This window comes from Meriones unguiculatus, chromosome 3 (assembly GCF_030254825.1).
Source record: "Meriones unguiculatus strain TT.TT164.6M chromosome 3, Bangor_MerUng_6.1, whole genome shotgun sequence".
NCBI lineage: Eukaryota > Metazoa > Chordata > Mammalia > Rodentia > Muridae > Meriones > Meriones unguiculatus.
This window is the reverse complement of record NC_083351.1, coordinates 37600971-37628395: the sequence shown is the minus strand read 5'-3', so window position 1 is coordinate 37628395 and position 27425 is coordinate 37600971. Positions and strand designations below refer to the sequence as shown.

Sequence of the window (27425 nt, the reverse complement as noted above, 5' to 3'; positions counted from 1 at the left end):
GCGCAGGCTCATGCAGACCGTGCCTTCATGGATAGGGCAAGCCTAGGACAAGAGAAACTCTTACACAAGGGGTCCTGTGAAAATAGCAAAGCGACCGAGAGCATGGAAGAGAGGCCCCAGGCCATACTTCTTGTCATCAGGTTCTATGAAGTCCGCAGAGTGACTGGGATATGAGATTTATTTACACTAGAGAAAGTGTGGGGTGAGTCTGAAATCCCCACCATGTCAGATGATGCCTGGATGGGAGCCTGTGGCCACTGGGTCACCCCGGTGGGAATTTGGCCATCATTGTTGATCTCACTCATTCTCATGGCAGCACATGCAAAGGTGACCAAACTGGCTTCTCCTGTCTCTTCATGGCCCTCCAAGCAGCCCTCTTCTACAGCTTACTGCTTCGCACCCCTACTCCCGCCCTTTCTCACCCGCTTGCACGCTCAAACCAAAGGCATTTCAAAACACCAGTTTTACCACACACCCTTGTTTTACTTTCAACTCATCAGCAGCTCCCATGGCTTGCAGGAAAGGTCAAACTCCCTAGCTCTGGCCCATGGTGGTTTCTGCAGCCTAAACCTCTTCCTTTGCTGTGCAGACTGCGCCTCGGGGCAGTTTGAAGTACAGCACAGGGAGGGGCAGCAGCCCCTCACTCTCCCACGTTCCCTGTTCCCCTCTGACCAGAATTCCTACTTTTATTGTTCCCTGCCTTGACTCACTCCTGAACTACAGTGTCCTTTAGGTCTGAATCTAGAGGTCTCCTCCTCCGCAGTGAATTCCCTCATCTTTCTGGTAATCCCAGCATCTTGTGTTTGCCTCATTTAAATAGTTTAGCACACGGTGATACGCCTGTCTAGCTTGGGCGTATGCCCTCTGGGCTAGTTTGTAAGCACTTTGTAAGCACCGTCTCCAGGGCTGAAGAGGTGGCCCATCAGTTAAGAGCCCTGGCTGCTCTTGCAAAGGACCAGGATTCAATTCCCAGCACCCACACATTGGCTCACAGTTGTCTGTGACTCCAGTTAGAGGGGCTATGATTCCCTCTTCTGACCTCCACAGGCATCAGGCACACACATGGTGCGCATACATACATGTAGACAAAAACACTCACATCTGTGAAATAAATAATTCTTAAAGAGACCTCGATGTCAAACACAGGGCTTAGCACTTACACGTACTCACTCGTTATCTGCAAGGGAAACGTATGAATTGTACTTACGACAGGCCTCTCATAATTGGCGCTTAGAATGGGGTTCAGTGGAGGCTGTGGCTGGTACGGCTGTGACACGAAAGGGGAAAGGTTAAAGTACGAATTCCCACTTAGTCTGTTCTCCAGAGTGCAATGAGGTGGGAGTCAGCATGATGCGCTCAATAGTTGGGCATTGCCTGTAACTGTGACTCCTAAGTTGGGAGTGGCCAACTGAGTAAGTCCTCAGCAAGGGGGGTAGTGTCCTCGAGATCATTAAGACCCTGTGCCAGGGAAGCAGAGGATCTCTGCTTAAAAGCCAACATGTCTGCTTTATAACCTGAAGGCTCAGCTTTATAATCTGAAGAATGGGGTGGTGGTAGCAGCCTCAAGGGGCTGCAATAGAATTCAGCAGACTGTGTCGGTTACCTACCTCTATTACACCTAAAGGGGTGGCGACTTTAGCCTCAGCATTTAGGAGGCAGAGGCAGGTGGATCTCTGTGAGTTCCAGACCAGCCAGGATGACTACTGAGGTCTTGTCTCAAAATGTAAGTGAGGGAGAATAGGAAGGGAGGGAGGGAGGAAAGGATTCTTCTAGGTAACGTGGATAAGTTTGGAACAGAGGTTTCCACCCTCCATTCTGTGGTGATAATGTGCTGTTTAATAATCACTAGTGCAGTCAGCCAGAGCAGGCTGGGCTTAAAGTGCTTGGTGCAGGCTCGTGGGGGTGGGGCTAGGGGAGCAAGCGGGGGGAGGGGGGCACTCACATTGCTGGACAGCGCTGGTGGTGGGGGGCTGTCATCAGGAATGGGGATCAGCTCTCCCAACTGCAAGAGAAGGAGGAAGCTGCAAATGAAACAGCTGAGTTTACGTCGGAGGGTGCCTGTAGGGAAAGGGGCTGTGAAGGAAGGCTAAGAGTTACCTGTAATTTCTTCCAGCCGTCCCGGACACGGAGGAAGAACTCCCCACTGTCCCTCAGGTAGATGAAGGTCCCCTCTATGACCAAGTGTGCTTTCTGCAGCATGTCACCCATGTCGCTGAGCGCCGTGACCTGTCAGGTCATTGTAAATTCTGAGCTGTTACTAAGCAGTGGCAGAATGTGATACACCCACCCTTCTCTAAGTAACCCGCATTCGAGAAAAAGGCTTTGTTGCATCGGACAGTGCTATGTTACTAAGAACTAAGCTTTGTTTTGGGGGTTTCAGCTCAAAGCCAGGGCCTGCGCATGTTAGGCGAGGGCTCTACCACTGAGCTACATCATCAGACCCTGGCTGCGCTCTCTCTCTCTCTCTCTTTCTGTGGGTGTAGGGAGGTGCCAGAGATAGACATGGTATTTTCTGTTATCACTTGTTCTTGCCTTATCTTTTGAGACAGGGTCACTCACTGAGCCCAGCACTAACCGACTGGCTGTACCGGCCAGCCAGCCAGCTCTGATGGCTTATCTCTGCTCCCACTCCCCTAGGCTTACAGATGTGTTTTTAAAGTGGCTGCTGGGGGGTCTGAGCTGGGACCGCCATGCCTGTGTGGCAGGCACTTTTCCCACTGATCTGTCTCTTCAGCCCCTAGGCTTTTGTGACAAGTTTTTGCTCAGTAGCCAGGACGTGCCTTGAACTCACAATCCGTCTGCATCAGCCCCCTGAGTGCTGGGATTTCAAGTGTGCTATCATGCTTGGCTAAGGGAGTTCTTTTCCGTGAAATGAAAATACGCATTGCTTTGAACCACAAGTCTAAATTATAAAAAAAAAAAATGAATAAAAACACAAATGATAATTTCCTGTGAAGATAAAGATGTAGCAACAGAATCGTCTTTGCTGAGTTTTGGTTTTAGCAAAATCATCAGTACACTGCTTTTTTTTATTTTTTTTTATTTTTGCCACTTGCATTGATTTTTTAACACAGCTCTGTAGTAACATCTACATTGGCTAATGGCATCATCTCACATTCCTTGGTGACTTTCAAATTCATTTTCATTTGGGATACGAAATGCAAGCAAGTGGGCAATTATACTTAGCACTTAGTCTTTAGTCTAGCTGGATGGCTGCAATATTAAATATGTGTTTAAAAACCGGGGGCTTCCAGCATCTCTGTCTCAAAAGTTGCCTAAAATAAGAATGGCAGCCATTTAGCATATCTAGAAGCAGATTCAGGAAGCTGAAGCTGCAAAAAATATTCTGAATAGCACCAAGTCTCAAGAAACTATCAGCCGAGGGTCTCATTGAAACTGAGGGAAAAAAAATACAAAAAAAAGAAAAATAACTTGTCTCACCCTGACGATAATAATATTCATCAAAATGGCACGGAAACTCCCCCAATAGCCAGATTTTGTCATCTGCTGGAAACTTCTGTCTTTTGAAAGTCAGTCTTTTTAAGGACCCAGTAGCCACCAAGGAGGCTTGGAGGACTGCTGACAGTCTGGTGGGCATTGGTCCATCTCTCTGAGCTTTGTAACAATCCAGCAACCCATCCCTACTACTGTGGGGCAGTGAATGCACATGGGCCATGCTCCAGCTGAACCCTGGAATTTTTGATCCCCTTGCCTCTACCTCCTAAGTTTTAGGGCAAGAGGCATGTGCCACCATGCCTGGTTTTACCTGGTGCTAGAGAGCCAACCTAGGGCCTTCTCTGTGTTAGAAAAGCAGTCTACCAACGGAAGTACATCGTCAGCCCATGGGAGAGTACTAACTCCAAAATAAAAGGTGTTCTAGTCCCATCCTCAGCCTCCTCCATGCCACCAAAACACTGCAGCCTGCCTGAGTCTGAAGTGAACCTACCCAATGCAGGAGTGGTTACTACCCAAGATACTGACCAAGTTTCTGGATCCGGGAAGTCCTGGCTGTCCTGGAGGGCCAGGTGGGCCTGGAAGGGCCACAGCTGGGAGAAAAAAAAAAGAGGGAAGTTTCATAAAGCATAGTGTCTGCTACAGGGGGTCCCTGCTGACTCCCAGAGGGGCGTTCAAGGTCCCTTTTATGCTGTGGGCTGTCCACCTGTACTCTGGGCCCAGCAAGAGATTAAAGCCATACTGACTGGCCTCACATTCTTCACCATTACCCTGGATGACATGTCAGGACTATAAGTAAGTCACATGGGTGGTGATTGGTAAAAGCCAGTTTGAGTCGAATTTTCTGTCATGTACCTGAAAATACCCTGACTCAACACTCCTTCAAGAGACAAAGCATGTGACCACCCATTAGAGGAAGTGGGCCACAAAGAGGAAGAGACAGGGCTGGGCTGTGGGAAGAAACCGGGCCAGTGGTGACAGGAGCACTGGTCTTGGGGCCAGACAGAGACCAGGTTGCCAATTGCCAGCTGTACTTTTAAGGTAGCAGTAGGCTCCCAAAAGCTGTTTGCCAGACTCCAGGAGACACCCCTTCTATGACAACATTCTATGGGCATGCTGGAGAGGACCAGTGATGTTCAGGTTAGGCATGCACATTGCAAACTGCCCAGGGTTTCTTGGTTCTTGTAGTGTCACAGAACCCTTAAAAATCAGCTCAAGATCCACCCCACCCCCCATGAGGGGGCATGAGTCTCCAGTTAAAAAGTCCCTGCCTCAGGCAAACAGAGAGGTATTTGGATTTCCCCTTTGTTTTCCTTCTGCCTCTCTGAACCCATCCCCTTCAGCATGTGCAGAGCTGTTGGCGGAGGTCAGGATGTCTCTGTATGGTCCTGGAAAATGACTCCATTGATTCTTCAGGTCACTGCAGGTGAGTCTTCAGCTTGGCTTGACTGTCCACACACAGGTGGCAAGCGGCCAGTGGATGCAACGTCAGGGGAGGACTTGGATTTGGGTTCCCTAAGCATGAATGACCTTGAACAGGACTTCCGTCCTTTCTGAGCCTCAGTGTCTCCCTCCTTGGAGTTATAATAACACCCAACTTCGTCTCCCTGTAGCATGTGTATTGGGTCTATGCCAATGTTGTATAAACATGAGCTGTCATACATTATGTGAAAGGCAATCCCTGCTCAATGCAGCAAGGTATCTGGATCCCCTGATGTGGTGCTTCTGTGGGCCACAAAGTCTCTGCACCCTGCACTCACCCTGCCAAACCCCTGTATCTCTTCCAGTGCCTGTTCATCCATTATCTGGTTTTATCTACCCAGCTCCCATCTTCACATAATCAAAGTTCTTAGAGTCTTCTCTTGAGGTCTTTCCCTTCACACCCACAACCATTTCCTTACAGAAAGAGCTACTATGTCCTCAGGTGGTCCTACCTCCTGACTGTGGATGATTGGTCCAAAGTTGGCACCTAGCTCAAGAGAGGCCAGTTAGAATCTTTTCCTGGAACTGTCCTATCCTAGACTGTCCTAGACATTTCAGACTAAAGTTGAGAAAGAAGCTCATGATTTCCAGCTCACAGTGGAAACAATAAGCTGTCAGCAACTATCCTGCCCTCTGTGCCCAGGGTGTGGTTGTGGAGGGCTAGCATTAAGCTGGTACACAGAGAGGCAAGAGATGGCCAGAGCATCCTTACGTGGTGTAGGGTTAGGTTCCAGCTGTTCATGGGTTCCAGTTTCCCAGTCTACCCATCCCACAAGCTGATTCCACAGCCCCTCCTTCCAGCCGGCAAACTTCCCGTTCTTTCAGCCTAATTTGAGCCTTGTTTCTGCTTTCAACCAGAAGAGCCAGGGCCACGTCAAAGCCAACCCCAAGGCCACCCTCTGCAAAGCTATGCCTGACACTCAGGCTCTGTGGGTCTCTACCAGGTCTGTTCCACCATACTTGGTTCATGCCAATGTAACCAGCAAGAAATGCCCCTGCATTTATTGATGCTACTGGATGAATGTGTGTTTTGGAAGTTTTGGAGTTTTTGTTTGTTTGTTTTAGTTTTAGAATACTTACCTATACATGACAAATCTTAGGGCTAGGGCCAGCATCGTAAACTAAAAGTAAGTTTGTATTTTACTTATTATTTTTGCTGTGGTTCTGGGGCTTGATTTGGGGCCTTCTGGTATGCTGGAGAAATGTCTCACTGTGTTAAACAATAATTTTGGACATTAAACAGTCTCAGGGTCCAGAGTTTCCACCTGTGGCACCATGCTAGTGCTCATAAGGTTTGGGTACCAGAGTACTTCAGATTTTGAGCTTTTGAGACTAGGGATGTTCATCTCATTGCTCAGCATGGACCATCCACCATGTGCACATTAGGAAAAGCATAGGCCTTGGAGCTATGGACACCTGGGCTCTGATCTGAGCCACTTAGTAGCTGTAAAACGAGGCTATTGGTCATCTTCCTCTATGTGTGTGTGTGTGTGTTCGCGCACATGTGTGCAGCGTAGGTGCGTGTTTGCACATGCACACATACTCAGGGTATGTGGGGGTCAGAGGGTGTTAGTCCCTCTCTGGTGAACCTGTTTTCTCTTTTTAAGACAGGGTCTCTCAATGGCCAGAAGCTCATCAATTAGGCCAGGCTGGCTAACGGTCAGCCCCAGGGGTCCTCTTGTCTCCACCTCTCTGCGATTATAAGTGTGCACCACACTCAACTGTTTCGCATAAGTTCTGCAGCCTTTGAATCCTCATGCTAGAATGGCAAGCAGCGTAAGGACTGAGCTACCTCCCCAGGCCTCACCATCACTTTTCTTGAATTACCAGAAAACTGTAGTCAAGGGGTCAACAAACTTCCTGGTACTTGGTATTGTTCAATGAATGGATAACTCATTTTTTGCGTTTGTACTCTAGAAATACCAAGGGCTGATTGGAATTCTACACTAAGAGGGACAATTAACACTGGTCCTTAAGCCAGTGTGCTGGGTAGTTTTACATCAACCTGACACAAGTTAAAGTCATCCAAGAAGAGAGGTGGAGAAAATGCCTCAGCTGAGAAAACGCTTCCATAAGATTGGACTGTATACAACAGGTAGGGCCCTTTCTTAATCAGCAATTGATGTGGGAGGACTCAGCCCATTGTGGGTGGGGCCATCTCTGGTCTGGTGGTTCTGGGTTCTAGAAGAAGGCAGGCTGAGCAAACCATGAGGAGCAAGCCAGTAAGTAGTACCCTTCCATGGCCTCTGCATCAGCTCCTGCCTCCGGATTCCTGCCCTGTTTGAGTTCCTGTCCTGACTTCCTTCATTGATGAACAGTGACATAGAAATATAAGTCAAATAAATACTTTCCTCCCCAACTTGCTTTTGGTCATGGTGTTTCATCATAGCAATGGTAACCCTAACTAGGACAGCTAGATTCTCAAGGCATTGGTAAAACAGCCAAGAAGGTTCTAGAATATGTGAAAAGGTGCTCAACACAAGTACTCACTAGGGAAACTCAGAGAACCACAGTGAGTTAGCACCTCAGAGCCATCAGGACTGAAGTGGTGTAACCACACATGCTAGATATATATATATGTGTGTGTGTGTGTGTATACATGTATATACATATGTGTATATATATATATATATATATATATATATATATATATGGGTATATTCTTTGGTCAGAGAAAAGGGGTGAAGTGCTGAAACATATTACAGCATGGACAAACCTTAACAACATGATGCTAAGTGAAGGAAACAGACATAAAAGGCCTCAGATTGTATTACTCTGTTTATATGGCATCTTAGTTGGGGTTTTTATTTCTGTGATGAAGTACCATGACCAAAAGCAACTTGGGGTGGAAATGGATCATTCACTCCACAGTTTCATGTAACAGTTCATTATCCAAGACAGTGAAGGCGGGAACTCAGGCGGGACAGGATCCTGGAAGCAGGAGCTGATGCAGAGACCATGGAGGAGTGCTGCTTACTGGCTTGCTCTCCCTGGCTTGCTCAGCCTGCTTTCTTACAGAACCCAGGACCAGCAGCCCAGGGGTGGCCCCACTCAAATGGCTGGGCCCTTCCCCATCAATCACTAATTAAGAAAATGCATTACAGTCAGATATTAATAATTTTCTCCATTTATGTTCCTTCCTTTCAGGTGACTCAAGCCTATGTCAGGTAGACATAAAACTAGGCAGCACATACAGTTTATATATAATGTTCAGAATAGGAAAATCCAGGGCAGAAAGTGAATCTGGAGAGTAACTGCTTGTTGCAAAATCAATCTTTCTTTCTTCCTTTCTCCTTCCCTTCTTTCCCTTCCTTTCTTCCTTTCTTTCTCTCTCCCTTCTTTCCTCTTCCCTTCCCTCCCTCCTTCCCTCTTTCCTTCCTTTTTTTCTTCCTTCCTTCCTTTTTACTTTTTTCAGTTCTAGGGATCAAACCTAAGGCTTTCTGCACATTCTACCACTGAGCTTTAGCCCCATTCCATGAAACTTCTTTCGGGTGAGATGAAACGTCTAGAACTAAACAATTCTGCTATCTGTATAACTTGTGAATAGCCTCAACATTACTGAACATTGTATATTTGAAGTAGGTGTATGTTATTCTATCTGAATTATATCTGTTTTAAAGACGAAAAGAAGATAGGATCCATCCAGCATACAAGCCTCTATTACACGGAGACTCTCACGTGTCACCATGAGCACAAAGGCAGAGGCAGCAGGAATGAGGCACCACCACTCAGTACTAACCTGCACCCAGAATGGCAGGAGGTCCTGGTGGCCCAGGAGGTCCCGGTGGTCCAGGAATACCAGGTCTCCCAAAGCCAGGAGGTCCAGGCAGGCCTGGAACCCCTGGGGGCCCCTGGGGCCCGACAACAGCCTCTCCTTTCTGTCCCTGTCAAGGCAAAAACATAGTCATGGAGAAATCTCTTCTTTCATGAGGATGTTTGTAAAACATGCTAATTCCAGGCGGTGGCAGCCCCAGCAGGCAGCAGCCCAGACACAAGCGAGCCCAGGCATCCAGAGGGTCTGGGAGATCCAGTCTGGCCTTCTCACTTCACACAAGGAGGAACTGAGCCTTCAGAGTGGAGACGACTTGCCTCCATTCACAGTCAAGTTAGGTCAGAAACCTGGGGCAAACCTTGATCTTCTCTCATGGCCGAGTGACCTTCCATTTACAAAGACCAGGGCTCTGGGTCAGCTCTACCTTCAGTCAAGCATTGGAAGAACCAAAGAGACCTTCTGGAGACATTGCCGGCACCTTCCGTTCGTCCTCTAAGATTCCCCTTCACTATTGATGGCTCTGTCCACCTGCATGGCTGGTGCTGGGGGTTCATTCCCTGTACACAGCTTGGGCAGCTCTAACGACTGAGTTCACCTCCCACCAATCAACCACAAGTGAGGAGAGCCTGCTCACCACAAAGTCCTGCCTGCAGCGCTTAGGGCACTGGCTTCGACTCTAGAACCACCTACTCATGTTGGGGGGGGGGCAGGGCAAGGAAAAGCCACAGGTCCCCCAGAGAGTCGCTACTCACAACCACGCCTGGATGTCCTGGTAGGCCTGGAGGCCCAGACACAAAAAGGTTGTTGGTGGGATCTCCTCTGAATGCTGCATCTCCATTCTCCCCCTGGAAAAGAGACCGTGGGCCGTTGCAGGAAGACTGGCCTGAACCCTTTCTCACAGAAACTGGAGAAACTGAGGCACAGGCTTGCTATGGTTTCAGTTGGGGGCACTGGAAACAGGACATTCCACCTGTTGGGAATGTCATTCCCAAACTCCTATGTTGATGGCACTGAGAGGTGAGGACTTGGGTTAAAGGACTAATGCCTGCTCTAGGGAGTGGAGCTGCTATAAAAGCAGACCCTCTGGCATATTAACCTCCTGACTCTGCAGAATCCCAACCAGTATAGTTACTGGACCTCCAGAACCGTGTGCCAGAGAAACCATTCTTCCTTCCAAGTCACCCAGCCTGTGGTATTCAGTTATAGCAACAGCAAACAGACTAGGATAATAGACCAAACGTTTGTCATGAACATTCACCTTCAGGCTGTTGAGAAAGTGTCTCAGGTAAGCTGGATCAACTGGAGGGCCTGAAGAAGAAATGCTGTGTAAGGTTACTACTGTAATGGCAGAGGCTTCAAAGAGTTCTCCACGTTAGTAACCACTGCCCCTCTTAGTAAGAGTGACACCAAGCTAGTGTTTAGGGTTGACACTAGGCTTGGAGGCCTCTCCAGGCCCAATCAAGTCCTAACTAAGCTGGACTGTAGGATCCTGGGAAAGCCCCTGATTCTCTTTGGGCCATATTTTACATAAGAACGTTTGAAAGTCAGTCACTCCCTCTCCCCGCCTGTAGTTCTGGGGCAGGAAGCCAGGGTCCTGAGCATACTAGGCAAGCACTGTACCTTCAGCCCCAGCCCCTGGACTACCTTGACAATGTTCTGCTTTGGACATGTCCGGCCTTCTCACTAGAACCCACAATACTTGTGGGCAGGGTGGCTGGGTGGTTAGCCTGACTCAGCAAAGCCTAGAGCAGGGGCAGGCATACCTGGCGGTCCTTGAGCTCCTTGGTCCCCCTTTTCTCCTTTTGAGCCAGGAAGACCCCAGGACCCTTTCTCTCCTTTAACACCTGTCACCAAACACACACATTTAAGAAAAAGGAATTAAAAAAAAAAGGTTGTGGAGAATCAAGTTTTTGAGCTAACTCTCTTAGCAAAATCCATCAAACCAGAAGATCTCTGTAGGGAAGAGAGTGGGAGGAACATGATTCCTGAGTCAAACAGGTTTCCAGATCTTGCAGTCATGCAGTGTTGTCACAGAGATGAGGGACTAAGGGTTCAGCCCAGCAGGGGCTGTTGTGACCAAGCTTCGCACTCCCTTGGGACAGCTTATGAGTGCAGACTGACAGTCCCACTCGGGTCTCCTCTCATCTCCCCTGGGGCCTGTGCAGCCTGGTGTCCTGAAAAGCAGACAAATTTCCCAGGGGCGATGAACGGCACAGTGCATCTAAGGAGGCTGAGTCATTCACTTACACAGCTGGCAGAGGGAATGTACACCCACTGTGGGTCACATGCCTCCCTGAGTGACAGGAAACAATGAGTCTGAGGGGCTGGCCTTCTACACCCACCATTTCCTCTACTCCTCATAGGAGAGAGGCATGTGAGGGAGGCTTATAGAAAAACAGTGTTTGGGGAGGGGAGACACCTCTTTCCTTACCCTTGATGGGGACTAAAGGTGCATATGAGCCCTCCCAGTTCATGAAAGGTGCAGCAGATAAATCTTCCAGTGTTCTCTAGTCTAGAGACAGTGTCATAAGGTTTTTAGGCACAGGCTTCCTCAGTGTAGGAGGAGGGCCAGGAGTACCAGAGATGTGATGGAGCCTTCTAGGGAGCAGCAGGGAAGTACAGCCACAAAGCCCTGGGTTCCACTGAGACTAAGGGTATTGGCAGAGGGTTGTCGTTTCCCAACGAGGCCACAGTCAGTGGTGAAGGAGAAGAACATAGCTAGCAGGAAACCACAGGCACTCCCCTGAGAGGCAACAGTCACACGCAGACATACTTATGGAATACCACCTCTCCCCAGGGCTAGTACATCCAAGAAGTCCCGCCTGTGCCTGCCCTACCTTCCATGGGAGCCTTGTGGGACAGGGAACACCTGAGGGTCTGAGGAGGCAAACCTGGCCCCCCTTCCTGCCCAAGGCCTACCACCACCACCAAATAACGTAAATCATAATACATATCATAATGTAAATTATAAAATAAGCCAAAGGCACGGTGGCAATCGCGCCTTTAATCCCAGCTGTCAAGAAGCAGGGGCAGGTGCATCTCTATGAGTTCATCAGTTTGGTCTACATAGTGAGTTTCAGGCCATCCAGAGCCACATAGAGAGACCTTGTCTCAAATGACAGCGAAACGGCGCAAAAACAAGGCTCACCTGGCACCAAGGAGAAAGGGGCTTTGGAGCAGGTCTGAGCACCAAAGTTAGGACTATGGCCTGGACTTGGCAACCAAAGTGATGGAAAAATACAGAAAAACACTATTAGGGAGACCCCTACCTAGCAGACCAGGAGACCAAACTGCAGGGGATTGCAGATAAAGAAAGGCTGTTCTCCTTTAAGCTGTGAGTGTTTGATGTTGTGTGACAAGGTGTTGGGGTGGAAGAGGATTAGAGTGGCTGCCCTCTTACAGCCCTGTCCCTCTGTGGTGTGCTTTTGAGAGGCTGAGCATGCTAACATTTAACTCTTCTCCACCCTCTCTCCACTCCCCAGCCCCCACCCTGCTCCATGCACACACTGAACAAGGGTTCTCACAGCTCCATCTGGAGGCTAGGATGATGCATATTCTGGCGGACAGGTGTAGGGCAGATACTGACCTTGAACTTGTCATCCTCCTGCCTCAGCCTCTTTAGTGCTGGGATTACAGGTGTGCATCACCATGCCTTGGCTCACCCTCCCCTCAAGGCACGGGGATCAAACCTAAGGACTCACCCATGCTGGAGGAGTGCTCTGCCACTGAGCTACACCCTGGCCTGGAGTTCTGCATTTCAAACACGCTTCCAGGAGATGCTCATGTGAGCACACTAAGGTAATGGCCTTCTGAGCTCTCACATGTGTGTGTGTGTGTGTGTGTGTGTGTGTGTGTGTGTGTGTGTACAGGTACAATACCCATCTGTGCAAATGTGTGTGAAGACCAGATGCCCTTAGCTGGCACTCCTCCAGTGTCCTTCACCTGTTTTTGGAGACAGGGCCTCTTACTGGCCTGGGATTCAGTAAGCAGGATATTGTGGTGGCTGGTAAGCTCCCAGGATCTTTGTCTCCCCAGTTCTGAGATAACAAGGACAAAGCACCAAACCCAGTTAATATTATTATTTTAGATGTGGGCTCTGGGGATTGAACTCAAGACCTCGTGCCTTGCCTCTACCAGCAGGGCCATCCTTTCTGTCCTGTAATGAGTTCTAATGGTTCCTGACACCTGACAGATCTTAAGGCCTAAGGAGGTAGGAGCAGCATGGGACAGCACCAAACAGGCATCCACCAATGTCTTCTAAACATGGGCAGAGGAATTGGCAAAGGGAGCTACTACCTGGTAAGCACACAGGTAACATGAGGAAAGCAGACGAGGTGTGCTGCACTGCTCAGCTGCCGCCTCTCCCCCAGGAAGTCCTTCCTGGCCACCTTATCTGTGGCCAGTGCTAGACAAATGTGGACACCTCCAGCTATGAGGTCTGGAATGTCCCAGAAAAATACAGTGAAGAAAAGAATGTGTACCGTGGAAAGTGACCAGCTCTGGGTCGCCAGGGTGAGCAGTACCAACCTGTGGAGAGAGAAAGACCCGGTCAGACATAGGAAGCCATGCCCCAGCATCTGTCCAGGCAGTCACAGTCCTGGGGACACATTGCAGAGGAGGAAACAACATGGAACCAGGCTTGTATTTGGCTCTGGAGCCCCAGGTTCCCCAGCACCCTCAACACAGACATCGCAGGCCTCATTTGGGGAACCCATGATGTAGCTGGCCTCGAGTACACAGCATCCAGACTTCTGGCCAAAAATCTCAGCAAAAGGGAAACCCAAGGCTTTCAGACAGCGTTTGTGATAGCACTGGCCAGTGCTGAGCATCTTGGCCTCCTTTCTTATCAATTAGGACTGGCTCATGCGTGCGGCCAGTGTCCAAGTCAGCTCTGAGCCAGCAATGAAGCTGGGCCAGGCGTCTGTTCTGCTACTGAGTGTAATCAAAGACAGGCATGGGCACAAGTCCTGGCAGTGCTCAATAATAGGGCTGTCATTGGATTGGAGGGGCTATTATGGACTCCTCACTAGTGACAGGGGTCTAAAATCCAGGCAGTTCTGGATAACACTGTTTAACACTCCCTGGCTTAGCTTCATTTCTTGTTACTGTGACAAGAAACCCTAGCAAAAGCAACTTACGGGAGAAAGGAATTATTTGGTTTACAGGTCCAGGTTACATCTGTCATGGCTAGGAAATCAAGGTGGCATTGCCAGGACACAGCTGGTCACTTTATATCCACAGTGAAGAGCAGAGAGCAATGAATTAAAGTATACATGCGAGTGCTCAGCTCACTTTCTCCACTCTTAGAATCTCTTTCCTGGGGATGGTTCTGCTCACCTTGGGCAGGTTTTCCTGCCTTGGTTTAGGTAATATAGCTAATCTCCCACAGGCCTATGTCTAGACAGTCTAGACCCTCTTCTGGAGTGATTCTTGACGGTGCTAGATTAACAGTTAAAGGTGGCCGTTCCGCTCCACCTACATCTTTTCCCCAGCGGAAGGACAGTGTTCCTCCTGGATTTAGGAGTTTTCTGTGTTTATGAGCAGAGAATGCAAGCTGCTTAAGGGTCATCATGAAAACATGTTGGGAGGAGGAAGGAACCTTCCAGGAAAAAACAAACAAACAAACAAAATAAAACAAAGACCACTGCAGAGACTCTGGTAAAGCTGTATGGCAGAGGTGTAAGCTGTCATGATGTTAAACAGCTGGAATTGGAAGGTACTTGCAAAGTGCTGGCCATGTTTCTGTTTGGTAGTGTCTGCTTTGAGGGCTGGGTAGGAAACATCCGTGCCTCCAAGCCCCACGCCACGCCACAGATATTAAAACAAAACAAGGCTCCAAACACTCTGAGCCTAGCACTGCCTTCACTCTGTGACCCTGCCCCCTCCAGAGTGTCTCGATTACACAGGTCCCAGCATAGGTCATGTAACTGTAATAGCGTTCCCACAACCCTGTAAAGTTTGTAGCGGGCTGTCCCATACCTGGTGCATCAGGTCTGTGCTTGTGGGAGGTGGTACTGAGGCTGAGTTCTGCATGGGGAGGAGAGCCCTGCAACCCTCATAGACAGTGGGACGTAGGCAGCCTACGGCCCCTGTAGGAGGAGATGGTGCCCAGCTTTCTTGGAGTGTCTCCAGAACCAGCGCTTGCACCAGCTGCCTCCCCACAATCATTTGTGTAAACACGCCCTTGGTGGTGCTGTTGGACTCAATGCAGCTTCAGCACAGTACCCAGGTGGATCCCATGCTCTGCCTTCCAGGCCAGTGTACTTGGACTGTGGGCTGCCCACTTGGATGCCTCAAAGGTCAAACTTGGACATAAGCCTAGGGCAGCACACAGCCAGTCAGTCAGCCTGCATCGGTCAGAACATCAGAGACCATCACCATTCCCACAGGAATCATTTCAAGCCCACTTCAAAGAATATTTTGAAATGATAATTTGAAAACTCCAGAAAGCAGAGACCACGTCTGTCTAGGTCATTCCTGTGTCCCCAGGGCCTAGCAGAGTCCTTGGCACTGGTGAGAGCTCAGTAAATATTTACTGAATGAATGCGAGGATGATTACTCACAGATCCATGACTCATGCCTGTCCCCGTGTTTCCTCACAGAAATAAATGTCTCTCTATGATACTGGCAAAATCCTAGAGACAGTGCTGCCAACTGCCTGGTGAGGGGGAGGGGCTGGGCAAGGGATCACAGTGCCTGCACCTGCTTCCTGGTGACCGGGAGATCTGAGCTGTGGTCCCAGCTGCCCCATGCCCTGTGACCTTGGGCTAGCCAGAGAGCTTCTGTGGGTAGTTGCCTTCCCGTGATGGGGGGGAGGGGAGAGAAAACACCTGCCTCTTGGGGTGGTATGATGAGCAGTAATGCAATCCTCAGGAAGGATGGAACAGAGTAGCTACAGTTTCAGCCCCAAGTTCCCAGCGCTTTTATGCTCCTCTAACAAACTAGCTAGCTGTACCAATCATATTCAAACAAGCCAGTGTGCAGGTATTTCATTACCAGGGTCTATTGTCTAGAAACTTCTAGAACTTTAAAGGTCCATTTGTGGGTGGAAGATATCAGAGTGAGCATACAGGGACAGAAAGTATCCAGGGCAAGATGGATCTGCTTCTCTGAATTGGCACCAGGGCTTACCCTGCTGCCAAAGACACTCATGTATGTTACTTACTGGTGTTTTGCAGTGTGGCCGGGCAGGTATTGGAAAGACAGCCTGTGGGAAGAGAATATGAAAGCTAAAGCCATCAGGACTGCTGGCCCCAGCTGAGGCCAGTCTGGTGCTTGGCCCCCAGGAAAGCCTCCCCAACAAAGCCTATCCTGACTTACGCCTTTGATGTTAACCATGGCTCCCGGGGGTCCTGGAGGCCCTGGGGGTCCAGGTAGGCCAGGTGGGCCCTAAAGGAAGAAAAGAAAAGTTGCTACTGAGTTTGGGGTTGTGGGAGTCAGAGGCAACTTCAGGACGTGCCGCACACTCTGGGCTGGAAGCTGGGGAGGGAGGAGCATTGGAAGGCAACAGATTCCTGCCTCAGGTCTGCTATACCCTTCCACAGAGCACCTCCACATCTGGGACACACTGAAGGACGCCAGAAAACCACAAGGGAGACAGCAGTCATCCTAGTTGACACCCCCAAATAATGAGGGCCAGAGAGGGGATACAACCTGCTCAAAACCACATAGCAGCTAACAGAAAACTGAAGTTGGAACCCAGATTCTGGTTCCCAGAGCAATGCTTGGTTAAGATCTGCGCTCCTGGGCCTGTGTGCAGGAGGGAAGAGGGACACACAGGGTCCTAGGATGCTCAGATCTCTTCCTTCTGTCTCCCTTCCATCTGATGTCTGCATGGGGAGACTGGAGAGATCTAGGTGGGCCAGGACCCTCATGAGGGGGTGGGGGCAAGGCCAGGTGTGATGATCTTGGGGAGAGGGGGTGAAAGGATGAAGAAAGCACTCCTAAACATGTATTCTGCGAACCCACTCACTGGATGTCATGCTACTGGACCCCCTCTGACAGAATCTCATCTGTCTTCCAGCCCCAGGATAAGAGATGGGGAAGCGGCTGGTACCCACCGGCATCATGATCCCGCGATCTCCTTTGGCACCCTTGAGGCCGTTCAATCCTGGGCGACCCTGTGATGCACAAAAGACCCCTTAGTGAGCTCTTGCTGTGGGCTATGCCCCATTCTTTAGTCTGGGGAACACTGATACCTACGGGTCGTCCTGGGAGGCCAAATTCTCCTTTGTGTCCTGGTGGTCCTTTGGGTCCCTGGAAACAAAATAAACACCAGGCTAGCAGATGCCAGAAACCCAGGGTCCAGAGACATGGGACTGCTGGGCTTGCTCTTGTAGGCAGTGCAGCAGGGACCCAGACAGGGTGGGTGGGTGGGAGAAAGGAACGTGAGCAACCGTGCTGAGGTACTTGCCTGCCCAGTTCCTGTCTCCTGCCTGTTCTCAGCTAGAAGTGTTTGCTCAGCCCTTCAGATCCCACAGCTTTTCTGAAGGTTACACACCCAGGACCCAGCCCCTCAGTCAGAATTAACGGACTAGGAAAGCAGCAGCTCACTGTCTCACATCCCAGGTGGCCACATGCTAGGCTGGCTCAGAGTATGGAGCTGTGGCACTGATCATACAGTGCAGGGTCCCTATGTCCCCTGTTCTGAATCCTGCAGTCCTGACCCTCCCTATGCCAGTTTCTATAAGAACTGGCTGCAGGATGGAGCGCCTGCCCTGCTCCTACCCATCTTGAGGTCCAGCCTCAAGCACAGCACGTTGGCCCTCCTGCAGAGTCCCTGACCCACGGATCCTATTTCAGTGATGGTTTTCAGGGTCCACATACTTCTTGAGTCACTGTCATGAACCAAGCTCCTGGCAGGAATCATCTGAAGAATGAAGAATGGCAGCTCCTCTCTCTGCCCACCACCATTAACATAGATAGTATGCCCTAAAAGATGCCTTGAAACAGGGTCTTTCTGAAAAATCCCCAGTCTATATTATTCTTAAGAAAGAGAAAAGCAAAAATAGAGGGAGTTTCCAGGGCATGGGCCACTTTGTGGGTAGTTCTTTGGAACATGTCTCAAGTGTGCATGTACACAGATTGTCCTGGGTCTCATTAATGTGCAGATCAAGTGTGTCTGGACTGGTATCTGGGGCCTACAGCTCTGCATGTTTGCCAAGTTCCCAGGCGATGTTGGGTATGCTGATCCACAGACCATACTTTGAGTTAGAAGCCTTAGCATATTTGTAAAAGAGTTGTAAGCTACGCTGGTCTCTAGGGCCACAGTTAGCCCAGATGGAAGCATTATGCAAATTAAAAGGTGGCCTTACTGCCTGTGCTTGGCAAGCCGCGCACAAGCTGGCCTTCAGTGGGACACCCGCCACAGCCATCTGCAGCCGCCTGCTGGCCCCACTGCTGAGTGTTTGCGTTCCCCATAGAACTGGAGGTTACTGAGCGCTTAACCAGTTGGGAACAAGACTCTCCCATCTGCCTTTACTCTCAGTCCTTGTACCCCACATTCAGGCTTCTCTGCCTGACTTCAGGGGCCCAAAGCCTCAGGAGGTTTTCTGAAAGACATGCTTGGAACACAGAGGTGTTCACGTAAGTCAGTGCCAACCTTTCTCCCCAGGCCTGAGATCCAGCTTCTGCCAAACAAACCCCACTGTGCTCCAATAAACAAAGAAACAAATAATAAATAAAGGGCAGCTTATCTTTTGGAAGTTGTGTAGAGGGGTGGGGGTAAAGGGGGAGGAGTCCGGATATAGGACATACAAGGTTGGCCTCAACCTTACACATTGACCTCTTTCTTACACATTACTTATCCTCTTTGAACCCCTGTTTCCTCGTCTATAGACTGGGGGTGGGGGTGTCATGTGATCACAACTTCGGGTTATAAGGCTGAAATGAGATGTCCTGTAGGAAGCTTACACGGAACCTGAGCTACAGTGGTGATTCACACCTGGACTTTCTTCCTTTGGAGTGGGATGCATGATAGGGAAGTTTAGGCTCATCCTTGGGAGAAAAAAAACTTATTAGTGTTCAAACGTCTATTTTCTAGAGCAGCCAAACCAAAGAGCATGTAATAATAGCTAGCCTGAGTCTAATCCATTCAGCATACAGATGGGTAGAATGAAGCCCAGAGGGAGAGAGAGAAGAGAGAGAGAGAGAGAGAGAGAGAGAGAGAGAGAGAGAGAGAGAGGAGAGCATGCCCCAGTCCCATCGCAACAAAGCAGCAGACCCAGCACTCTATGAGGTTCCTTCTGGGGCTCCCTGGCATCCATCAATCCTCTCCTGCTCTGTTCCATTTCCTGGACACAGAACTACGCTACCTTTATGAGGCCCCAAGAATCTGGGTTCTGACCAGTGGCACTTGGTAGAAACGATGGTGGTTACCCGTTAGGGTCTCTTCCACTTTCTCTGGTCTTAGCCTGCCACCTAGACAATTCTTGTGATGCCGAATCCAGAACATGCTGGAGTCACTGCTTGAAGGAGAGAAGGTCCAGCAGGAAGCAGCCACAGTGGTTTGTATAAGAATGAGAAGCGAGGTACTCCTGTGTTCAACCACTGGGGGCTTGCTGGTTCCTGTTTAGATTTATTTCTTATTATATGTAAGGGTGTTTTGCCTACATGTATGTATGTGTACCAAATGGGTGCCTGGTGCCTACAGAAGCTAGAAGAGGGTGCCAGGTCCCCTGGAACTGGAGTTATGGAGAATTGATCCACCATTTGGGTACTGGGAACCGAACCTGAGTACTCTGCAAGAGCAGCAGGTGCTCTTAACCACGGAGCCATCTTTCTTCGCTCCATTCCTGTTTTGTTGTTGTTGTTTGAGACAGTCTCTTGTAGGCTTGGAAACCACTGAGAATTCTATGTCACTGTAGCTCATCTCCCACAAACACAGACACATGCTTTGCCACCTGTTACTGTATTACTCTCTATTTTCACAAGTAGAACAACCCAACCTACGTGAGCCAAAGGACGATAAAGGTTTGAACCCTTGTCGCAACCCAGTAGAGTGACACCCAGCTTACCATAGGTCCTGGGGCACCATGCATTCCGGGTTCACCCTGAAACGGGAGATAGGCACTGGTCATTCCGAAAACACTGCTTAAGATACATCCAAAGACGGCCAGCCAGAGCAGAACGTGGTGACAGAATTACCTTTCTCCCCTTGATCATCTCTAGGGGAATGTCCCCGGTCAGGATGGCACCCGGCTCTCCCTTCTCGCCCTGAAATGTAGAGAATCTTTTAAAACCCAGCCCCCTCCTGCCACCTTCTTCAAGCAGTCATGAAGACGTCTCCATTCTGTCACCATGACTTTTCCTGTTCAAGACCACCCCTCCCGCCCCGTCCCTGCAGCGTAGTCTCCTCGTTAGATGAGAGCAGCCTCCTATATGACAGGATGTTCCCTGAGATCTGTCTTCCACGTGTTACCATCCAGGTGCACCCTCAAGGCTCTCACTGCGGACCAGTTTGCACCCTCATTCTCGGACCCCACGATCCTATCCTAGCATGGTCGCCTACTTCTTGCCATAGGATGCCCTCCTGAGAACCTCCAGCTCCTGATGTTTTTGAGAGTTAGCTTTCCTAATGACTTGAGATCTGTCCCCACCGAGAATCCTTATTGTTGTTTAAACAGCTGGAATTGGTGCCTCTCTCAACATAGGAACCACCTGTCTTGTTGTGCAGCTGTCCTTCATTCTCCAAGCCTCTGTGCAAACAGCTTATTGGTTAGGCAGAGCTATCCTAGATGCTGGGAAAGAGATGATGGGAGACTGGGGGGGGGGGAGAAGATGCAAGATCCTGCTTCTAAATCCCGTCCTCCATAGGTTCACCTATGATCCCAAGACTTCCAGAAAGACACACGTGCAGACAACAGGGCCATGTGGAGAAACTGGCATCCTCCTAGGCCTCCACACTAGCCCTGGGCAACTGGGCTGACCACACAGCAGCCTCATTTCCACAGTTGGAAGTTGCCAGGTAGGGTACCAAAGCGAGCAGAGAGGCTTCTCTCGCCATCCCCCAAAGCCCGCAGCTGACATGTGGGTCTTACCACTTTGCTGGCGTGGAAAGGCAGTCCCGAGCAGCAGGGAGAGGCAAGCACAGAAGCATTAGAGGCAGAGCGACAGGAAGGGCAGTTGCTGTGAGGGCTGGAGCAGAGCTGCCTGGTGTCTGTCCCAGACATTCAAGTAGCAGAGGACCAGGGGCAGGAGTAGCCTATGGGATCTAGAGTTTAGGTCCACCTACTTTGCCACATAGAAAAAAAGGAGCATTGAAAGCAAGAACCTCCAGAGCCAACCCAATCTCTTCTCTTCTCCGCAAGCCCACCAGCAAAAGCGCCCCAGACATCACCACTCTCATGTACTTTCAAACTTTGCCCAACACTCTGAGCTCTTTACTCCCTCGTGCTGAAGGCCAATAGTCTCTGGGGCCTCTTTCCTTGTCCTGGGGCAATGTGCCACATGGGAAAGAAAGCCCAGAGAAAATTCCAATCCCCACTCCCCTCAGAGAAGATGTTCCTTCTAGACTCCCCAGGGAGTTGAAGCCCTGCCCTGTGCAGCTGCTGAAACAGCAGGCTACCCTGCCCATCTGTACTTCTGTCCTATCTTGTCTTCCTGAAATACTTAGTATAAGAAACTGGCGGGCCCCTTATGGCATCAAAAGATGAGAGAGGGATAGCATACAAATAGATGAGGGAGTAAGTGAGTATGATCTGGAGTCTTCTCTGTGTATTTATGGATGCCTCTGTCCTCTTCAGCTATGAAAACGCACCATGAAGTTGATTGTGAGAGGCTGTCTGGGGCTCAAAGGGCTGCTCAGAGCCCTGAGGTTCTCCAGTGCCCTGCATGACATTTACTTTAACTACACAATGTCCCCCTTGCAGTAACAAAACACTGGGATTCATTTCATTCACTGATTGTATATTCTTCCATCCAGCAAGTGTTAGGGGTGTCACTTGTGGGCCAGACTCTGTACTAATCCCAGAGTCCCAGAAAAGTCTCTTGCCAGGAAGCACATACGATAACTAGGAGACAGGGTGGGTCAACACATGAGAAGAGCATTCTAGGGCACCTTGAGCCGTAGCCTTTCTTCAGATGGGGGAGGGGTGGACTCCACCATGCCCTTCCAGGTGAGATCAGTGAGGGCATTAGCTAGAGAATGACCGCAACAAGGCACGGATATCTTTAGGATGATTAAAAAAAATCAACGGGCTGAAGAGATGGCTCAGAGATTAAGAGCACTGGCTCTTCTTCCAAAGGACTCGGGTTTGATTCCCAGCACCCACATAGCCCCCACCGACATTCATTATCTTCAGTTTCAGGGAATTTGATGCCCTTTTGTAGCCCCAGCAAGCAAAGCATGCTCGTGGTGCACGGACATACATGCAGACTAAACACTCAAACACATAAGAAATCAAAGAAAATAAAGTTTAATTAAAGAAAGCATCCAAGAATGGTTGTGAATCTTTTAAAAGTCACCCGAATTGCACTGTAGGAACTGTATCCCCAGAAAGAAACAGCTAAACAAATGGGAATGGTCATCAAATTAAAGCACATCCCTACCCAGATACCTGGGTGGGCCCTTACCTGTTCTCCTTTTAGACCTGGAAATCCAGGCACACCGGTGTCACCTTTTGGTCCTCTAGGGCCCTGCGAAGAATCATTGGAGGGACTGTGTTATGGTTATAAGATACTGCCCAAACAAAAACATCTCTGTCTCTGTCTCTCCATCTGTCTGTCTCAGTCTTTGTGTCTCTGTCTCTGTTTGTCTCTCGCTGTCTCTGTCTTGTCTGTCTCTGTGTCTCTGTCTCTGTTTCTCCCCACTTCTCTCTCCCTCACCCTCTCTCTCTCTCAGAACAAGCACTTATCAAGCAGCCAGAAGGCGTGATCTTTTCCTAACTTAAAGGAGGCCTGAATCTGTGGGCAGAAGACAGCACTGAGTGTTGAGGACTGGAGAGGCCCCCACCTCCTGAAGAGCTGTGGAGAATGAACCTTACTTTGAGGACTTTAGCGCTAATCCATGGGGCATGTTAGGGACCTGGTTAGGAAACCACTCCTAGGAAAGCGATGCTTTTCCTCCCCAGGCCACAGGAGGGGCTGAGCTTCCGTTAGGTTAGTCCCCCTTTCCTCAGAAAAGTCTTTCTTTTTCTTCTCTCCTGTCTTTTTCTTTTGAATGCTGGCCAGAACCTAACGATGTTTTTAAAATCTCTAATCAAGGATTTGGCTTCCTTGCTCTTTTTCTACCCCCCACCCCCACCGCTGGGTGGCACCTACCACCTCATGGCTGACCTCCAAGTTTATCTTCTTTCTCCTCCTCAGGGCAGCTGTGAGATTTACAGCTTACCTACCCGAGCTTTCCTTCTAAATGCTAATCAAATGTCCTCATGCTTCCCACCTGACTATGCTTAACTCTTTGATTATACATTAACCCTTTAGTTAATGAAAGCGAGAACCCCAGAAGGAGGCCCTGATTTCCAGGGTATATGCTGGATCTGCTGCTATCCCCAAGACTCCTGGCAACACTTCTTTGCTGCCTTTTAATTCTTTGATGGAGAAGTGGAACCTGTTCCTGCATCCCTGGACAGAAGGCAGGTGAGACTGGAGCTGCTTTTAGTTGCTCTTCCTGGGCTGACTCCCCCAGAGCTGCTCTGGGCATCCTCTACCTGTCTGCCCAACATTCACCCCACAAGAGGGGACCCAGCATCCCAGCTTGCCATTGTGGCTGGGCCTCATCCCCACACCATGAAGGTGACTCCCTTCCCTTGACCCCCTCTGTAGTGACAATTTTGGAATTTTGGTTTCTTAAAAAAAAAAAAAAAATACAGAAGTATCATGGGATTATGTTTCTGTTTTAATCCAAGGTGTGGTGTGTGGGGCTGCTTCAGATTGTCCACAGCAGCTGGCTAGGATTCGAGTTGTGCTCTAGCATGGGTGATTTTGTCAATGGTAGGTGGTTTCTGCGACTGTTTTCAATCCTGGGGACTTTTTGGAGGGCAGATAAGTAAATTCTAGGGCCCCAAGAGGTGGGATGGGTTGTTGGCTGTTTGCTGTTGGCTGGTTTTGGTCACGGTTTCTTAAGTAGTCATGCGCAAAGAAGAAACAACAAGAAGAAATTAGATATCCTGAAATATACGGAAATCAAACTTCTCCCAAGGAACTCAACGCTTTAATCAGCAGCAAGTAGTCTAATGGTAATGTTGCCCCTTTCCCCTCTCTCTTTTTTTTTTTCCTCTCTTACCCAATGTTAGAAGGTTGAGAGAGTATAAAAGGGTGGAGAAAAGTGGAGGAAAGAAGAACCCACACAGGAGCCCCAAACAGCTACCTTCCTCACACTGGCCCTGTTGTCCCTGTACTAAAGCCTGTGCCACCCCTGCTGGGCTGGCTGTCACCCTCTGCAGAGCCAAATCCTACACTTCGGCCAGAGCTCATTCATGCTCTTCATCTTCAGTAGACGCAGAGCATTCCTGACAGTGACTTGCCCACTCGCGACACCCTCTGTCCCAAGGCATTTTGTTACTGCATTGCCCTTTAACCTTTCACAAGCCCCCAGCTTGCCTCTATGTGAAAGGGTATGTTATCCATCAGAGCAGTGTCCTGAAAATATTTGAGCGTTATTGTTTAGGAGTGAATGTTTTGTTCATTCTTTCTTTTTAAAATACATTTAAATAAGGGCCAATAGGCCAAATCTGCCAGATGAAGACTCTCAAATGGAGTATGTGGCCTGGATCGTGCTCGTAAGGCCCCCCAACTCCCTGCCGTGACCCCCTCAGAATCATTCACTCGGAAGAAGGAATGATGGAATGTTCTAGAATGTACTCTCCGTCTGGAAGCAGCCATCTTGGGTGCTGCAGTTGAGAGGTCAGACCTCTTTTCCTGCTACCCACAAGGCTGTCTCCTGCTTCCTCCCCCTTTCTGTTCTAATGTCTAGTGAACATTATGTTTTTTAAAACCATCTTCATAGTTTATGCTCATTTAGAAAATGGAAAAATTTTGTTGTGTTTAAAAAAGAAAATATGAAAAGTTCAGGAAAGTATGAAAAGAATGAGATCATCTACAGTTCAGCCATCAGGAACAAATTTCTATGACAGTTTTATCTGTTTCTTTCATTTGTCCCGGAAACAGCACCTCAGGCCTTTTGAAGTTGCAGAGTTTCAAAGAAGCAGTGCAGGCCTTACCTGGGGCCACTGCTGGCCTTTTGCATGGGCACATATTCTAGATAAAACTGTTCACTTCTTATGCAAAAACACATCACTCTCCTATAAAGGCACACACAGGCTGTTGATTAGCGGCTTTCCATTCTGTGGCCTACCTCTGTCTTCCTCTTTGTACCACCCCCTTTCTATGTCTTGAGGGGCTTAACCTGCACAGACTCTCACTTGAAATGTTAGGGTCAGCAAGCTGCTGCCCAGGGCTGGATAGCCCCGGGATAGAGACATAAGACCCAGCCCTCTGGAGCAATCGTGGAGTAGACGTACACACAGAACATGTCACAAGATAGTAAATAAACCCCATGGGTCTCAAAGAGGGGATGCTTCTGGGGAGAGTATGAAGAGAATGAATGTGTGTGATGTGTGATGGGGCTAGAGCTTGGTCATGCAGGTGTGGAGGGAACAGCATCCCAGGAACAGAATGAGCAGAGCCCTGAGCACCGATGGAAGTTAGCCACTTAAGAACTTACTGGAAATCCCGGCAGCCCTGGCACACCATCCGGCCCCTGCAACACAAGAAGACAGAATGTTTGGAGTCAGAGGGAGCACTGTGCCTCAGGGGTCACAGTACTGAGGAGGGCAGAGGCCTGAGCCTGTTTTATCTAGAAGGTTCCACTGCTCCCCAGGAACCTGCCAAAGATCGAAGCCTATTTCCAGCCAGTGTGGATCACTGTCCCGCTCTGTAGAAGCGGGAGGACTCTGGGTGCTGAGGACTGGGAGGGAAAGCGCCACCCAGAATCACACAGCTAGTTAATCACCAAGGCAGGCACCGTCTTCAAGCACCCAGAGGTGTATGCCGCTCCCTAACCTGCCCCTGTTCTTTACTAACACTCCCTCTGCATGACATCATTCAACGTGAAATTTTTGGGAGTGCTGGACGGCATGGGACCCTGGGTAAATCAGCTCTGAAGATGGCCTTGATGATAGGCCAGGAGGCTGGGGGAGAAGTGGTACATGTTGGGATGGGATTTTAAAGGGCCTGGCAAACAGAGTGTGAACTGCACCACACTGGGTCACAGCCCCCATTCCTGCCAACTCCGAACACCAGATGCTCTTAAAGGGACATGAGCTTGACAGGTCACATATAGATGGAAGGATGATGGATGGATGGATGGATGGATGGATGGATGGATGGACAGACAGGTAGGTAATCAGACAGACAGACAGGAACTATGTGGAGGAATTGGCAAGTGGCTCAGCAGAGAAAGGTGCTTGCTGCCAAGGTTGATCTGAGTTCAGTCTCTAGAACTCATGTAAAACAAAAAAGGTAGGTGTAGCAGAGTGGTGGTGGTATGCGTCTTTAGTCTCAGCACTCTGGAGGCAGTGGCAGCTGGATCTTTATAAGTTCAAGGTCAGCCTGGTCTAAAAAGCAAGTCCAAGACTCCAGGGTTCTGTTACACAGAGAAATCCTGTCTCAAACAGACAGACAAAAAGGTAGGAGTGAACCAACTGTACCAATTTGTCTTCTGACCTCCATATGTATTCCATGTTACACACATGTCCCCCTTTCATCATACCTTCTTCACTACACACACACATGCAAAATGTTAATAAATAACATTTTTAAAAGAACTAGATAGAAACAAGTTTCTTAACCCAGAAGCTATGACAGGGTGGGGGGGGGTGGAGGGAGAAGGGAATGGGTTGAGTCTTCCTAGGAGGAAGTTCCCATAGAATAAGATAAAGCTTGATTCAGCCTTAGGGGTGAGGGGGACCTGGATTCACACTCAGGGAGGACACTGATGGGGAAGAAAGTAAGAAAGGTGAGGCCCGGAATGCAGGCGCCAGGGCCCAGAGCACAGAAGTGCCATTCCTCACGTTTAGGCGGCTAGCCACCCACTAGCACCTACACCTCTCTCTATCATTTCTGGGAACAAAGACCCCGATGAGTGGCTTTTTTGTCCAGTAGCTGGCCTGCCTTGGGCTTTGAACATTGGGTCTTTGGATTATTCATTTCAGTAGCATTCAACGAATGGGAGCCGCGTGGGACCCAGCACAGAAGAGGCAGTGGAAAGAACCTCATGGATGCCACAGGAGAAAGCTGGAGTGGAGGCATCTTCCAGAGAGCTGCTGAAATCTTGAGGTATGTTTCAGGTTCTCTCCCAACCCCCAGTGAATGACCACCCTCCCTGGGAGCTGCAGGTGGGCTGCCCTGGAGGACATCTGCTATGCACAGCTATGGGCCTGCAGCTCTGGCTGCACAATGACTTGCCAAATACGACAGCATGCCCAGCGCCTTCACCTCCCCTACCTCATATAAGCGATCCCAAAGCCTGGAAAAGGAGCCTGGGGCTCTGAGTAGTTGGCAGAGATGAGGCTGGACCCCATGGCTCCTATGGCCAGCACTTTTCTCCTCCCTGGTGCCCATCAGATGCCATGGGAGTTTATTGAACAAAAGGAAACCACTTCTTTCTTTTGAGACCCTGTCAGGCATGGGTCAGTGCTAAAGCCTGCAGGGGGACATGTGAGCTCCTGGAATGCTGATTTCCTCACGTCTAAAATGGTGGGAGAAAGGCTGAAGTGGC

At 49.4% G+C, this 27425-nt stretch overlaps 1 protein-coding gene across 2 annotated transcripts in view; it reads right to left on the bottom strand.

Moving 5' to 3' along the window:
* Col15a1 (collagen type XV alpha 1 chain) overlaps window positions 1-27425 on the bottom strand; it is a 103570-nt gene that overhangs the window by 4242 nt on the left and 71903 nt on the right. For both annotated transcript variants that reach the window (XM_021641499.2, XM_021641497.2), the window contains exons 21-37: window positions 25371-25406; window positions 22280-22342; window positions 19853-19921; window positions 19723-19758; window positions 16910-16963; window positions 16768-16827; window positions 16028-16096; window positions 15873-15914; window positions 13189-13234; window positions 10471-10551; window positions 9966-10015; window positions 9460-9552; window positions 8675-8819; window positions 3982-4046; window positions 2098-2226; window positions 1943-2002; window positions 1208-1267 (exon numbers count right to left, since the gene is read on the bottom strand). In XM_021641499.2, coding sequence (XP_021497174.1) covers window positions 1208-1267; window positions 1943-2002; window positions 2098-2226; window positions 3982-4046; window positions 8675-8819; window positions 9460-9552; window positions 9966-10015; window positions 10471-10551; window positions 13189-13234; window positions 15873-15914; window positions 16028-16096; window positions 16768-16827; window positions 16910-16963; window positions 19723-19758; window positions 19853-19921; window positions 22280-22342; window positions 25371-25406 — 1158 coding nt within the window. The remainder of the gene's footprint in view (window positions 1-1207; window positions 1268-1942; window positions 2003-2097; window positions 2227-3981; window positions 4047-8674; window positions 8820-9459; window positions 9553-9965; window positions 10016-10470; window positions 10552-13188; window positions 13235-15872; window positions 15915-16027; window positions 16097-16767; window positions 16828-16909; window positions 16964-19722; window positions 19759-19852; window positions 19922-22279; window positions 22343-25370; window positions 25407-27425) is intronic.